This window comes from Thamnophis elegans, chromosome 8, assembly GCF_009769535.1.
Source record: "Thamnophis elegans isolate rThaEle1 chromosome 8, rThaEle1.pri, whole genome shotgun sequence".
In the NCBI taxonomy this organism is placed as follows: domain Eukaryota; kingdom Metazoa; phylum Chordata; class Lepidosauria; order Squamata; family Colubridae; genus Thamnophis; species Thamnophis elegans.
This window is the reverse complement of record NC_045548.1, coordinates 71044330-71056426: the sequence shown is the minus strand read 5'-3', so window position 1 is coordinate 71056426 and position 12097 is coordinate 71044330. Positions and strand designations below refer to the sequence as shown.

The 12097-nt window shown below is 45.7% G+C and overlaps 1 protein-coding gene across 1 annotated transcript in view; it reads left to right on the top strand.

The window, feature by feature from the left end:
- The window catches only part of KCNQ3 (potassium voltage-gated channel subfamily Q member 3), a gene marked incomplete at its 5' end in the record, with an annotated part of 41958 nt that overhangs the window by 8258 nt on the left and 21603 nt on the right, over nucleotides 1-12097 (top strand). The window contains 5 exons of the mRNA XM_032222374.1: nucleotides 1735-1907; nucleotides 3351-3503; nucleotides 5373-5483; nucleotides 9418-9513; nucleotides 11969-12063. Coding sequence (XP_032078265.1) covers nucleotides 1735-1907; nucleotides 3351-3503; nucleotides 5373-5483; nucleotides 9418-9513; nucleotides 11969-12063 — 628 coding nt within the window. The remainder of the gene's footprint in view (nucleotides 1-1734; nucleotides 1908-3350; nucleotides 3504-5372; nucleotides 5484-9417; nucleotides 9514-11968; nucleotides 12064-12097) is intronic.

Genomic DNA, 12097 nt, shown 5'->3' with positions numbered 1-12097 from the left:
ATCCAACTGGAGCTGTCAATCAAGCACCCACATTTAAATGAACTGTCGTAAATCAAGGACTACCTGTATTGGTAAAGTCTTGGAGCTGTGTAGGTCAGGGGTTTCCAGCCCCCGATCCATGGACCACCACTGACCCATGGTATGCCGCGCAAACAAGCAAAGTCCCAACTACAGGATGCTGGCAGCATGGAAAACCACGCCCTCTCCAGTGAATGGAAAAAAAACCCTTTCTCCAGTCCCTGGTGCCCAAAAGGTTAGGGGCGACTGGTGTAGGTGATATTATCATTATGCTGAAACAACTCCTGAAGATAAAGCTGCAAAGAAGGAAACTAAATGAACCTGAAACAGATATTTAATAAAGAGTGTTGTGGCCTATCGGCCACTGGCCCATCCGGCAGTGGAATCAGATGAGGAGGAGGCATGGGAGTTAGCATCAAGGCAACCTGGGAGCTCCGAGGGGGAAGAGGGAGTGGAGGTGTCAGAGAGAGAGAGAGACAGAGAGAGAGAGACAGAGACAGAGAGAGACACACAGAGAGAGAGAGACAGGAGAGAGAGACAGACAGACAGAGACAGAGAGAGAGAGACAGAGGCAGAGAGAGACAGACAGACAGAGAGAGACACACACACAGGAGAGAGAGAGACAGAGAGAGACAGACAGAGAGAGAGAGACAGAGACAGAGAGACAGAGAGACACACAGACAGAGAAACAGAGACAAAGATTACAGAAAGACAGAGAGACAGAGAGACAGAGAGAGACACACACAGGAGAGAGACAGAGAGACAGAGAGAGACAGACAGACAGAGACAGAGAGAGACAGAGGCAGAGAGAGAGAGACAGAGAGACACACAGGAGAGAGAGAGACAGAGAGAGACAGAGAGACAGAGAGAGAGACACACACAGGAGAGAGAGAGACGGAGAGACAGAGAGAGACAGACAGACAGAGAGAGACAGAGGCAGAGAGACAGACAGACAGACAGACAGAGAGACACACACAGGAGAGAGAGAGACAGAGAGACACAGAGAGAGAGAGACAGGGAGAGAGACAGAGAGAGAGACAGAGAGACAGAGAGACACACAGACAGAGAGACAGAGACAAAGATGACAGAAAGACACATAGAGAGAGAGAGACAGAGAGAGAGACAGAGACACAGACACACACAAAGAGAGAAAGAGAGAGACAGAGAGATAGAGACAGAGAGAGACAGAAAGACACACACACAGAGAGAGAGAGAGATATAGAGAGACAGAGACAGAGACAGGGCCGTCCGTCAGCCCTCAGGTGGAGACTCAACAGCATCCAGGTCTGGAGGTGGCTGATGAGAAAGAGGAGGAACAGCTGAGTCCAGTCCCTGACGCACAGATGCCCAGAAGGCAGAGGAGAGGAGAGCAGTGGAAATCCATGGGCCGGTCCTTGGGATGAAAGAGCCACCCTGCTAGCAAAGCCCCACTCTAGCTCTGGGGATAAAAGGCAGGGGGAGGAGATGAATAGATGTGGCACATAACTATTCTCCTCCCTGCTGGACAGACTTGTTAGCCTGCTGTGTGTGTGTGAGAGAGAAACTTTTTGCCGAGGCTGCTGGTGCTCCTATTGAAGAAATCATTGATTTAAATACAGAGGATTTGTTGTCTTTGGCGAGCTGGGTCAGAACATATAGGGTTTTCATACCGTCTATTTTCAAATGAATCCTGGGTCCTTCCTTCGGGCAAGATTTGTTCTCTGTCTCTCTGCGCAGACATCTTCGTACTGATCGCCTCCGTCCCCGTAGTAGCTGTTGGAAACCAAGGCAACGTCCTAGCTACATCTCTGAGAAGCCTCCGTTTCCTCCAGATCCTAAGGATGCTGCGTATGGACCGCAGAGGGGGCACCTGGAAGCTTCTGGGATCAGCTATTTGTGCACACAGCAAGGTAAGGAGAGAATATTGGTAGCTCAGGGTTGGAGTGGTGCGGTGGCCTAGAGGTGGGGCTCTCGGTCTCACAGTCAGGAGGCTGTGAGTTCGATCCCAGGTAAAGGCACATATTTATCTCTCTGGATATATGGGAATATATCTGCTGAACAAAACTCCGCATTGACAACAGGGAGGACACCTGGCCATTATAGACTCTACTAGCTCCATTCAGTTGCCCAGGCTCTACCCTGCAAGGGTTATGAGGTCGTTAAAAGAAGATGATTGGTAGCTCAGTTTGAACTGTGGGGTCCCCAGTGCTCTCTGAGTTTGCTTGTTTTCTTGCAGACATTTCATTACCCAACTAGGTAACATCATCAGTGCTAGAAGGAAATGGGGAAGATGAGGGAAGAAGAATAGAATGAAAGCAATAAAGCCGTGAAGGATAAATTATCCATAAAGCACCTCTGCTGGTCCAGATTGAGTATTCATAGTAATTTAGGGATTTTTATTTGGGGGGGGGGTAATTTTATTTACAAAATAAAAATACCCCCCCCTTCAACATATTTAGAGAATCACACCCCTCCGGTTGCTGCGGGTAACCTGGGAGACAGCCTTAAGAAAGATATGTGTGGAATGTACTTCTGTTTGTGGCTGCCACGCTGTGTCATCAGTTAAATAATACTATTGTTACTTGTATTTTGTATAGAGCAAATTGACCCAGCCGATTTATTATCTCTACAGCCCGCAAAAGTGCTCCGTTGCAGAATGTGATTTATGACATACACCCTGGGAGGGGGGGGGGGAAACAGGGTCATAATTGGGTCGTAAATTACATGGGGTCAGAGTTGGCTTGCTGTCAGGGTTCCAATGGATGGCCTAATTAAACCATGAGCCTTGAGCCAAGCTTCAAAAGAAATCCAGTTATTTATTAGGAGCAACATGTCAGCACATACCCAAGTGAAGCCAACTCTGACCTCATGTAATCTGCGGCCCAATTATGACCCTGTTTCCCCCCACCCCCCAGGGTGTGTCATAAATCACATTCTCCAATGGAGCACTTTTGCGGATTGTAGAGATCACTCCCCTCCAGCTGCTGTAGGTAACCCTGGGAGACAGCCTTGAGAAAGGTATGTCTGGAATGTGCTTCTGTTTGTGCTTGCTAAACTGCGTCATCAGTTCCCCATCCTCCTTGCCTATGGGAACTCGAGAGCAGGCCAGGGATGCTTTGCGAGTTGATAAGTACCTTCTTTGGACTGACTGAAGAAGCTACCTGGATAAGCAGCATAACACTTCAAACTCCCCTAAACAGGAAAAGAAGTCCAGTTGCTATGACACCACTTCCAGACAAGACTACCTGGATGGTTGAGAATCTTCCTCCACTTCATTTAATTAGCTTAAATTAGGACTCTCGTGGTTTGGTGGAGTGTTTTCCTTTGGCTTATGGCAATCTGTTCTCTCGCAGGAGCTCATCACTGCCTGGTACATTGGATTCTTAACCCTTATTCTCTCCTCGTTCCTGGTTTACCTGGTGGAGAAGGACGTGCTTGAAAGAGACGAGGATGGGAAAGAGACCAAGGAGTTTGGGACCTATGCTGACGCCCTCTGGTGGGGACTGGTCAGTATCAACGGCGACTAAGCTCATTTGTTGCAGATCTTTTGTCTGGACGTTGTGGGATTTTTCTACCTTGTGGGGCGTGCATGGGCTGTGTGTTCCTACTGCATTGCTGACCCGGGTCAGTTAGTCCTAGTTGTACAGTCTGCTAGACCTGGGTAGTGTGTTAGTATTGATGGGTGTGGGGTTCTGGCGTTTTATGATTTGACTTAGAATGGATACCCAGGTAATAGGTGAATTTTGCAACCAATATTCCTGTGTACTGTAAACTCAGCTGCTGGGTGGTATTGGTTATAGGTGGAAGGAAGGAAGGAAGGAAGGAAGGAAGGAAGGAAGGAAGGAAGGAAGGAAGGAAGGATGAGTGTAGGGTTCTGTGTGTTTTATGATTTGACTTAGAATGGATACTCAGGTAATAGGTGAATTTTACAACCAATATTCCCGTGTACTGTAAACTCAGCTGCTGGGTGGTATTGGTTATAGGTGGAAGGAAGAAAGGAAGGAAGGAAGGAGATGGTGGGGAGGGATGGGTAAGAGAAGGAAGGGAGACGGGTGGGGAAGGAAGAAAGGAAATTAAGGAAGGAGATGGATGGGAGGGATGAGTAGGAGAAGGAAGGGAAACAGTTGCGGGGAGGGAGGGATGGAAGAAGGAAGGAAGGAAGGAAGGAAGGAAGGAAGGAAGGAAGGAAAAAGAGATGGATGGGGGGAAGAGAAGGAAGATGGGTCAGCAAAGGAAGGTAGGAAGGAAGGAAAGAAAGAAGGAAGGAGTAGGGGATGGATGGATGGGGAGGAAGGAAGAAGGGATGGAGGGAAGAATAAGAGAAGGAAGCAAGAAGGAAAGAAGGAAGGACTAGGGGATGGATGGGGAGGAAGGGATGGAGGGAAGAGTAGGAGAAAGAAAGAAGAAAGGAAGAGTAGGAGAAGGAAGGTAGGAAGGAAAAAGGAGATGGGTGGGAGAGAGGGAGGGATAAGAGGGAGATAGATGGGCAAAGGAAGGGAAGGAAGGGAAGAAGGAAGGAGTAAGGGATGGATGGATGGGGAGGAGGGAAGAAGGGATGGAGGGAAGAATAAGAGAAGGAAGGAAGGAAGAAGGAAGGAAGGAAGGAGTAGGGGTGGATGGGGAGGAAGGGATGGAGGGAAGAGTAGGAGAAAGAAAGAAGAAAGGAAGAGTAGGAGAAGGAAGGTAGGGAGGAAAAAGGAGATGGATGGGAGAGAGGGAGGAATAAGAGGGAGATAGATGGGCAAAGGAAGGGAAGGAAGGGAAGAAGGGAAGAAGGAAGGAGTAAGGGATGGATGGGGAGGAGGGAAGAAGGTGTGGAGGGAAGAATAAGAGAAGGAAGGAAGGAAGAAGGAAGGAAGGAAAGAAGGAATAGGGGTGGATGGGGAGGAAGGGATGGAGGGAAGAGTAGGAGAAAGAAAGAAGAAAGGAAGAGTAGGAGAAGGAAGGAAGGAAAAAGGAGATAGATAGGAGAGAGGGAGGGATAAGAGGGAGATAGATGGGCAAAGGAAAGAAAGGAAGGAAGGAAGGGAAGAATGAAAGAAGAAGGAGTAAGGGATGGATGGATGGGGAGGAGGGAAGAAGGGATGGAGGGAAGAGTAGGAGAATGAAGGAAGGAGAAAACATTGTACAGTCTTGTGTGAAAACAAAACCTGCAGAATGGAATACTCTGCCCTGTATTCCAACAGACTGAAAACCTTACAGAGAGTAATAAACCCCCAGGGAACCTCCAGGGCGTAGCAACTCAAGGCTTACCAGTCAGGTGTGATGCAGAGATCTGGGGGTGGAAGGGGGCACCTGGAAATGCCAAGGAATCATTCTTCTTGCCCATTTGCTTTGTCTCTCTTACAGACTGTCCCAAACCTTCTCCCCTACAGATTACACTGGCAACAATTGGCTATGGGGACAAGACACCCAAAACGTGGGAAGGCCGCTTGATCGCAGCAGCTTTTTCGTTAATCGGAGTTTCGTTTTTTGCTCTTCCGGCTGTAAGTGTCATCCAGGACTTCCTGAGGCCCTGAAAACCTTTAAAAAAAAAAATTATTCTAGAGTTTTTTTCGTTTTACATCACAGTTTCAACTTTGCAACAGCTGAATATACCGGTTATATCCGCAGTTTTTTACGTTATCCATCCTATTATGTCTCCCAGTATACAGTGTTACGTTCATAACTATTGTTTCCATATTTCTAACACAAATCTCTAAATAATTATCATTCTAGATATTTTATTTTACCTTTTAGATTTTTATAACATCTTACCATAATATTATTTACAATATATCTTCTTCTGTCTATCATTATACTTGTTTCTAATTTGTTGATCGGCTTTCATTGTTAATTATCGAATCTTTGCATCTTTATACCATACTTCCCAAATTAAAATAGTATTCTGTTTCTCCTTTGTCTTTAATTCCCATTGTCAACCTGCCCATCTCAGCGCAGTCTAATACTTCCTTTCTTACCATTTCCTCTGTGGGTATATTTCCATTTTTCCAATTAGGAGCATATACGATTCTAGCTGCTGTTATTACAATGTAGTATTAAGTATTGGGTTTTTAAATCATATTTCCCTGTTAACATGCCTAATAGAAATAGCTCTGGCTTTAAATCTATTTCAATCCACTTTTTTTATCCTTATCCAATACTTTTTCAAATTCAAATTTAATGAATTTATATGCCACCCAATCCCGAAGGACTCCAGGCAGCTTACAGAAATACAATTCTAAAAAAGATAAAAATTAAAAATAAAGAAGAAAGCAGATTAAAAAAGAAAACACATCATGCATTCAATCTAGGCGGGGCTGGACCTCATTCATGAGGTCAACAGCCCCAGGCCTGCCGAAATAGCCAGGTTTTAGTAGCCTTTCGGACAGCCGAGAGAGTGGGAAGGGTCCGGATCTCTGGGGGTAGATCGTTCCATAGGGTCGGAGCAGCTACAGAGAAGGCCCTCCACCGAGGAGTCGCCAGCCAATATTGTCTGGTCGACGGCACCCGGAGAAGGCCCATCCTGTGAGATCTTATTGGCCGTTGGGAGGTATATGGCAGAAGACGGTCTTGCAGATATCCGGGTCCTAGGCCATGTAGGGCTTTAAAGGTGATAACCAGCACCTTGAAGCGCGTTCGGAGACCGATAGGAAGCCAGTGCAGCTCACGGAGGATAGGTGTAACATGGGTGTATCTCGGTACACCCAATATCGCTCGCGCGATATTGTTGTAGTCTCCGAACACTTTTCAGGGGCAGCCCCATGAAGAGCGCGTTACAGTAGACAAGTCTTGAGGTGACGAGGGCATGAGTGACCATTTGAAGTGCCTCCCGGTCCAGGTAGGGCCGCAACTGGTGCACCAGGTGAACCTGGGCAAAAGCCCCCCTGGTCACAGCTGACAAATGATGTTCTAGTGTCAGCTGCGGGTCCAGGAGGACACCCAAGTTGCGGGCCCTCTCTGAGGGGTGTAAGATTTCACCCCCCAGGCTTAGAGATAGAATATCTCATCGTTCCCATGGCCTTGTCCACTACACTTTTTTTTGCCGATGGACAGGTCCACCACATATGGTAGTATGTTCCCTGTGTCTGTTTGCATTTCTACCCTGAAAACTTTTTAGCGATTCCACAAAGTTTCTTCCTCTGAAAATAAAAAGGCATCAGTTTCTTTAATATTGCTTGAGAATTTCTTCCTAATTTCTTTTTTAATTTTGGAGGTCGTGAAAGTGTTGTGGACTTCTGTGATGTGTTTTTTCATCTCTTTGGAGCCCTCCTGGCTGCTCAAACATTTCAATACAGGTAGTCCTTGACTTATGACCACAATTGGAAACCCCTCCCCCCCAATCTCTATGATTAAGTGAGGCATTGGTTAACTGAGCTTTGCTCCATTTTACGACCTTTCTTGCTGTGGTTGTTAAGTGAATCGCTGCAGTTGATAACATGTTTGTTCAGCGAATCTGGCTCCCCCGTTGACTTTGCTTGTCAGAAAATAGCAAAAGTGGATCACATGACCTTGGGAAACAGCAACGGTCATAAGTATGAACCGGTTGCCAAACATCTGGATTTTGATCATGGGGGAAATGCTTCAAAAGTCGTAATTTGAAAAAGATCTGAAGTCACTTTTTTTTAGTGCCGTTGTAACGTTGAATAGTCAGTAAATGGACTGTTGTAAGTCGAAGTTTTTAAGAAGAGACTGGACAGCCCCTTGCCTGAAATGGCATAGGGCAGTGATGGCACACAGAGCCATCTCTCCAGGCATGCCAGCTGTCGCCCATTGCTCTTTCGGGTTCCGGTGCACACATGCGCGCCAGCCAGCTGGTCTATGCATGCACGGGAGCACCAGAAAGCAGAAGAGCCGCGTGCGCCGGGAAGCTCAGCGTCCAATTTCCAGCATGCCAGCTGCTCTTCGCACACGTATGCGCACCAGAAACTGGAAGCTCAGCTTCCCAGTGCCCACATGCACGTCGGGAAACTGCTCTTCCAGTTTCCCACACTCCCACACGTGCACTCCAGGGAACTCCTCTTCTGGTTTCCAGCCCTCCCCTGCTTACACGCTCCCGTTTCAGCACTTGGTGCCCAAAAGGTTTGCCAACACTGGTATAGGGTCTCCTGCTTGAGCAGGGGGCTGGACTAGAAGACCTTCAAGGTCCCTTCCAGCTCTATTCTATTCAGTGAAGATGGGGGTTTTACCAAGCATCATCCTGTGAGATTTAATGGGAGGTCATGGAAACTGCCGACTGCTGGTGAGATTGTGCGATGAAACAGTGAACGAAAACCACGTCCTGCGGCCACACAGACACCATTCAAGAACGCCCTGTGTATTAACGAGAACGCCAGTGAAATTTGCTTCTCTTTCGGGAAATAATTGTTAAAAGGAAATTCTTCCCATCACCCTGAAGGACACATAAGAGATAAACTTAACAAGTGCAGCAATTCACCTGAACAATTGTGGCAAGAAAGGTTGTGAAATGGTTGAAAACTCACTTAACAACTGTCTTGTTTAGCAACCGAAATTTGTGCCTCAGTTGTGGTTGTAAATTGAAGGACTACCTATAATGAACCATGGCTTTTGCACTTACAACCATCATGTTTGCATTATGACTGCTGCAAACCCCTCCCCCCCATAAAATTGTTTTACCACCATTATAACGTACAACTGTAATAAGCAAGCTCCATTACAATCATAATGTAAGTATAACCTGTATATCGTTAGACAGAATATGGGTAATAAACAGGAGGAACTAGAAATCCTAACACAGGAAAATAATGGTGGCGTGTTAAATATCACCCAAACTTGGTGAGTAGGAGGCATATTTGGAATATTGAATCCAAGGGATACTGGTTAGTCCAGGGGATCAGCAATCTGCGGCTCTGGAGCCGCATGTGGCTCTTTCATCCCTCTGCTGCGACTCCCTGTTGCCGGTCGGCTCCGCAATTGATAGGACTTTCGGTTAGGACAGGTAGAGGAAAAAGAACTCCGTGCTAGGAAGAAACTCTATGATGTGGGAACCGGACTTCTGGTCGGCTCCAGAATTGAGTGGGGGGGCTTCCGTTTAGGACCTTTGTGGCTCTTTGACTGTTTAAGGTTGCCGACCCCTGGGTGAGTCCCAAGGAAAGGGAAGGCAGTACAAAGGGAAGAAATTGGCATTCTTGACTATGGAAGTACCAACAACAGCAGAAGGCGATCAAGTGTCCCACATGGCTTATATTCTTCTCGCTATAATTTTTATGAGCATTCAAAGTCTCATATCTCACTTTCTCCAGGCTTCATTGGACCTCGTTCAGCTTCTGCTGTCCTGGGAAAAAAAATAGGAGAAAGAACAAATTCTGACTCTTTGTTATGGGGTCACTTGGAGGAAGAGATTCCCCCCCCTCCCGCCCCCATCCTATGCTTTTCACGAAGAAATATTTCAAGCTTTGATTTGTTCATCTTGCCTTACAGGGCATTTTGGGTTCAGGACTGGCCCTAAAAGTCCAGGAACAACATCGCCAAAAGCACTTTGAAAAAAGAAGGAAACCGGCAGCTGAGCTCATACAGGTTTGTGCGTCCTGCTTTTCTGTAACACATGATTAGAACCTGTTAGGTAAGCTCCCCGTTGGGAGAGCAAGTACGTTCAGCGAAGTGTTGTGAGAGTTGTGTTGGAAAACACACAAACCAGCATACAGAGACACTGCAGTTTAAATAGGCTTTACTTTCGTGGAAATAGAGGTATCAGAGTCCATCAAACAGTCCAAGTCATACACGGATAAGACAGTCAGTCATCGATGTCTTTCAGTTAAGGGATAATCCAAATAACATAGTCCATAATCATACAAACAGTCCAGTTTTGCTAACAGTTGCAAAACTTACAATAGCTCACGGCACTTAGATCAGATCAGCCCAGCATCTAAGGAACAGAGAGCTAAAAGTCATTCTGGCTCCCTCTTATGGACGAATGAGGAAACAGCAACCAATCATATTTTGCAGTATGATTTAAAGAAACGGGTATAGCATTGTTACCTGATTTATATATTGCCAACCCAACCATTAGATTATATTCCGAACAGAACCCATACATAATGACCATGCCTTTGAAAGCCATAATGTAGGGTAGGGGCTTCCAAACTTGACAGCTTTAAGACTAGGGGACTTCAACTCCCAGAATTCCTCAGCTGGCTTAAAGTCTTAAAAGTTGCCAAATATTTGTTGTGGCCCACCAGCGGCCAGCAGGGGAGGTTTGGGGGGGGGCATGGGCCAGTCCTGAAGGCTGGGGAAGGCTTGGACGAGGGCTCTGCCTCAGAGGCAGAGATGGGGCTGAGGGGGTCTGTCCGTGATCAGGTGCCTACGGAGCTAGACAGCAGTGAGGCAGAGGAACAGCTGGAGCCTGTTCCCAGTGTGCGCATGCACAGAGCTGCCAGAGGAAAAGAACACTCAGAAACCAGGATAGACTTGGGACTAAAGTCACAGGTGAAAAGGTGATTGGCCCCTCCCATAGGAAATAAAAGAGGAGGGAAAAGGGAATGGACTTTTGCAAGGAACAATTCCTTCGTTTGTTAGATTCATTTCAGGAGTGAAAATCTGTCTGTGACTCTCAGAGACTCTGTGCCAAGTCTTTCCTTGCACAGCACCTCATTTGGACAATATTCACAGGGCAGCTTTCCAAGATAGATAAGGTCTGTGGTCATAATTACTCCTTTGAAAGACTGTTTGCCAGGCCTTGCTGAATGGGAATGAGAGGAATTCACAGTCGGTTAATAAAAGGGATTTTGTTGGGACCAGGACTCTGCTTTGTGCTTTTTGGAAAAGCCTAGCTCAGAACAGTATGGAGACTCCTGGTGTAGGAGGAGAGCAGGCAGAGGTGGAGTGAAGCGAGTTATTAGCCTAAAGTCTTAAGCTTTGCCAACCTTTATCTTCTCAGTTGAGTCGCGCGGCAGAGTTGGATTGCTGCGCTTCAGCTGTTTTCCTTCCCAAGCGGTAATCCGGAAGGCTTCTCTAAACTGCGCATGTGCCGGCAGCGAATCGGTTTTTAAACCGGGAGACTCCCAGCCCTGATGCTAAGCCACCTTCCGAGTGGGATCTTATCTGTTGATAGTACTTTTTTTTTAAAAAGTTTTTTTAATTTTTTATTCTCTTATATACAATTATAGGTATACATTCACATAGTTATTCTTCTTCTTTACATTTGTCATTCTTATACGTTTGTTATTCCATTTAAAAGGTTATAATATACAGTTTATTCTCTTATATACAATTATAGGTATACATTCACATAGTTATTCTTCTTCTTTACATTTGTCATTCTTATACGTTTGTTATTCCATTTAAAAGGTTATAATATACAGTTTATTCTCTTATATACAATTATAGGTATACATTCACATAGTTATTCTTCTTCTTTACATTTGTTATTCTTATACGTTTGTTATTCCATTTAAAAGGTTATAATATACAGTTTGAGTTGCTTTATTTACCGTCCCATCTGCCTGTTTTAACACCACCTTTTTTCCCCTTTATTTCCTCTCTCCTTTCTCTACTTCCTTCCTCCTCTCCTTCCCCTTTCTTCTTCCCTTGCCTCTCCCCTACTCCTACACTTCCTCTTATCTGTTGATAGTACTTGAGCTCCAAGTTCAGAAGAGGCTTTGGACTCAGCAGATATATTGCATCATATATCTGCCCTACTTTTCACCCATGTGGTCTGAAGTTTAGGTTTAGGTTTATTAGATTTATATGCCACCCTTCTCCCAAGGACTCTTTTTTTAAAAAAAATGGGTTTAATTGGGTTTGGAAGTTTCATTTTGCTTTGCTGGCCGGGAAAAGGGCGATTGTAACAACCTTCAAGTGCAGGAAATGAAGAATCAGTCACAGTCCAGATTTTGTCCCTTGCATTGCTCAATCTATTTGGTTGATTAATACTCAATACTTAGATAATCGATTAAATTTCCCCCATAACATTTGTTTATTAGACATACGCATAGAAGGACCCCATTTCTCATGCTTCTCTTGTGTTCTCTAGGCTGCGTGGAGGTACTACGCTACTAATCCTAATAGGATAGATCTCGTTGCCACCTGGAGATTTTACGAGACTGTGGTATCATTCCCATATTTCAGGTAAGTTCTGTACATTGGGACATTTTTGGATCAG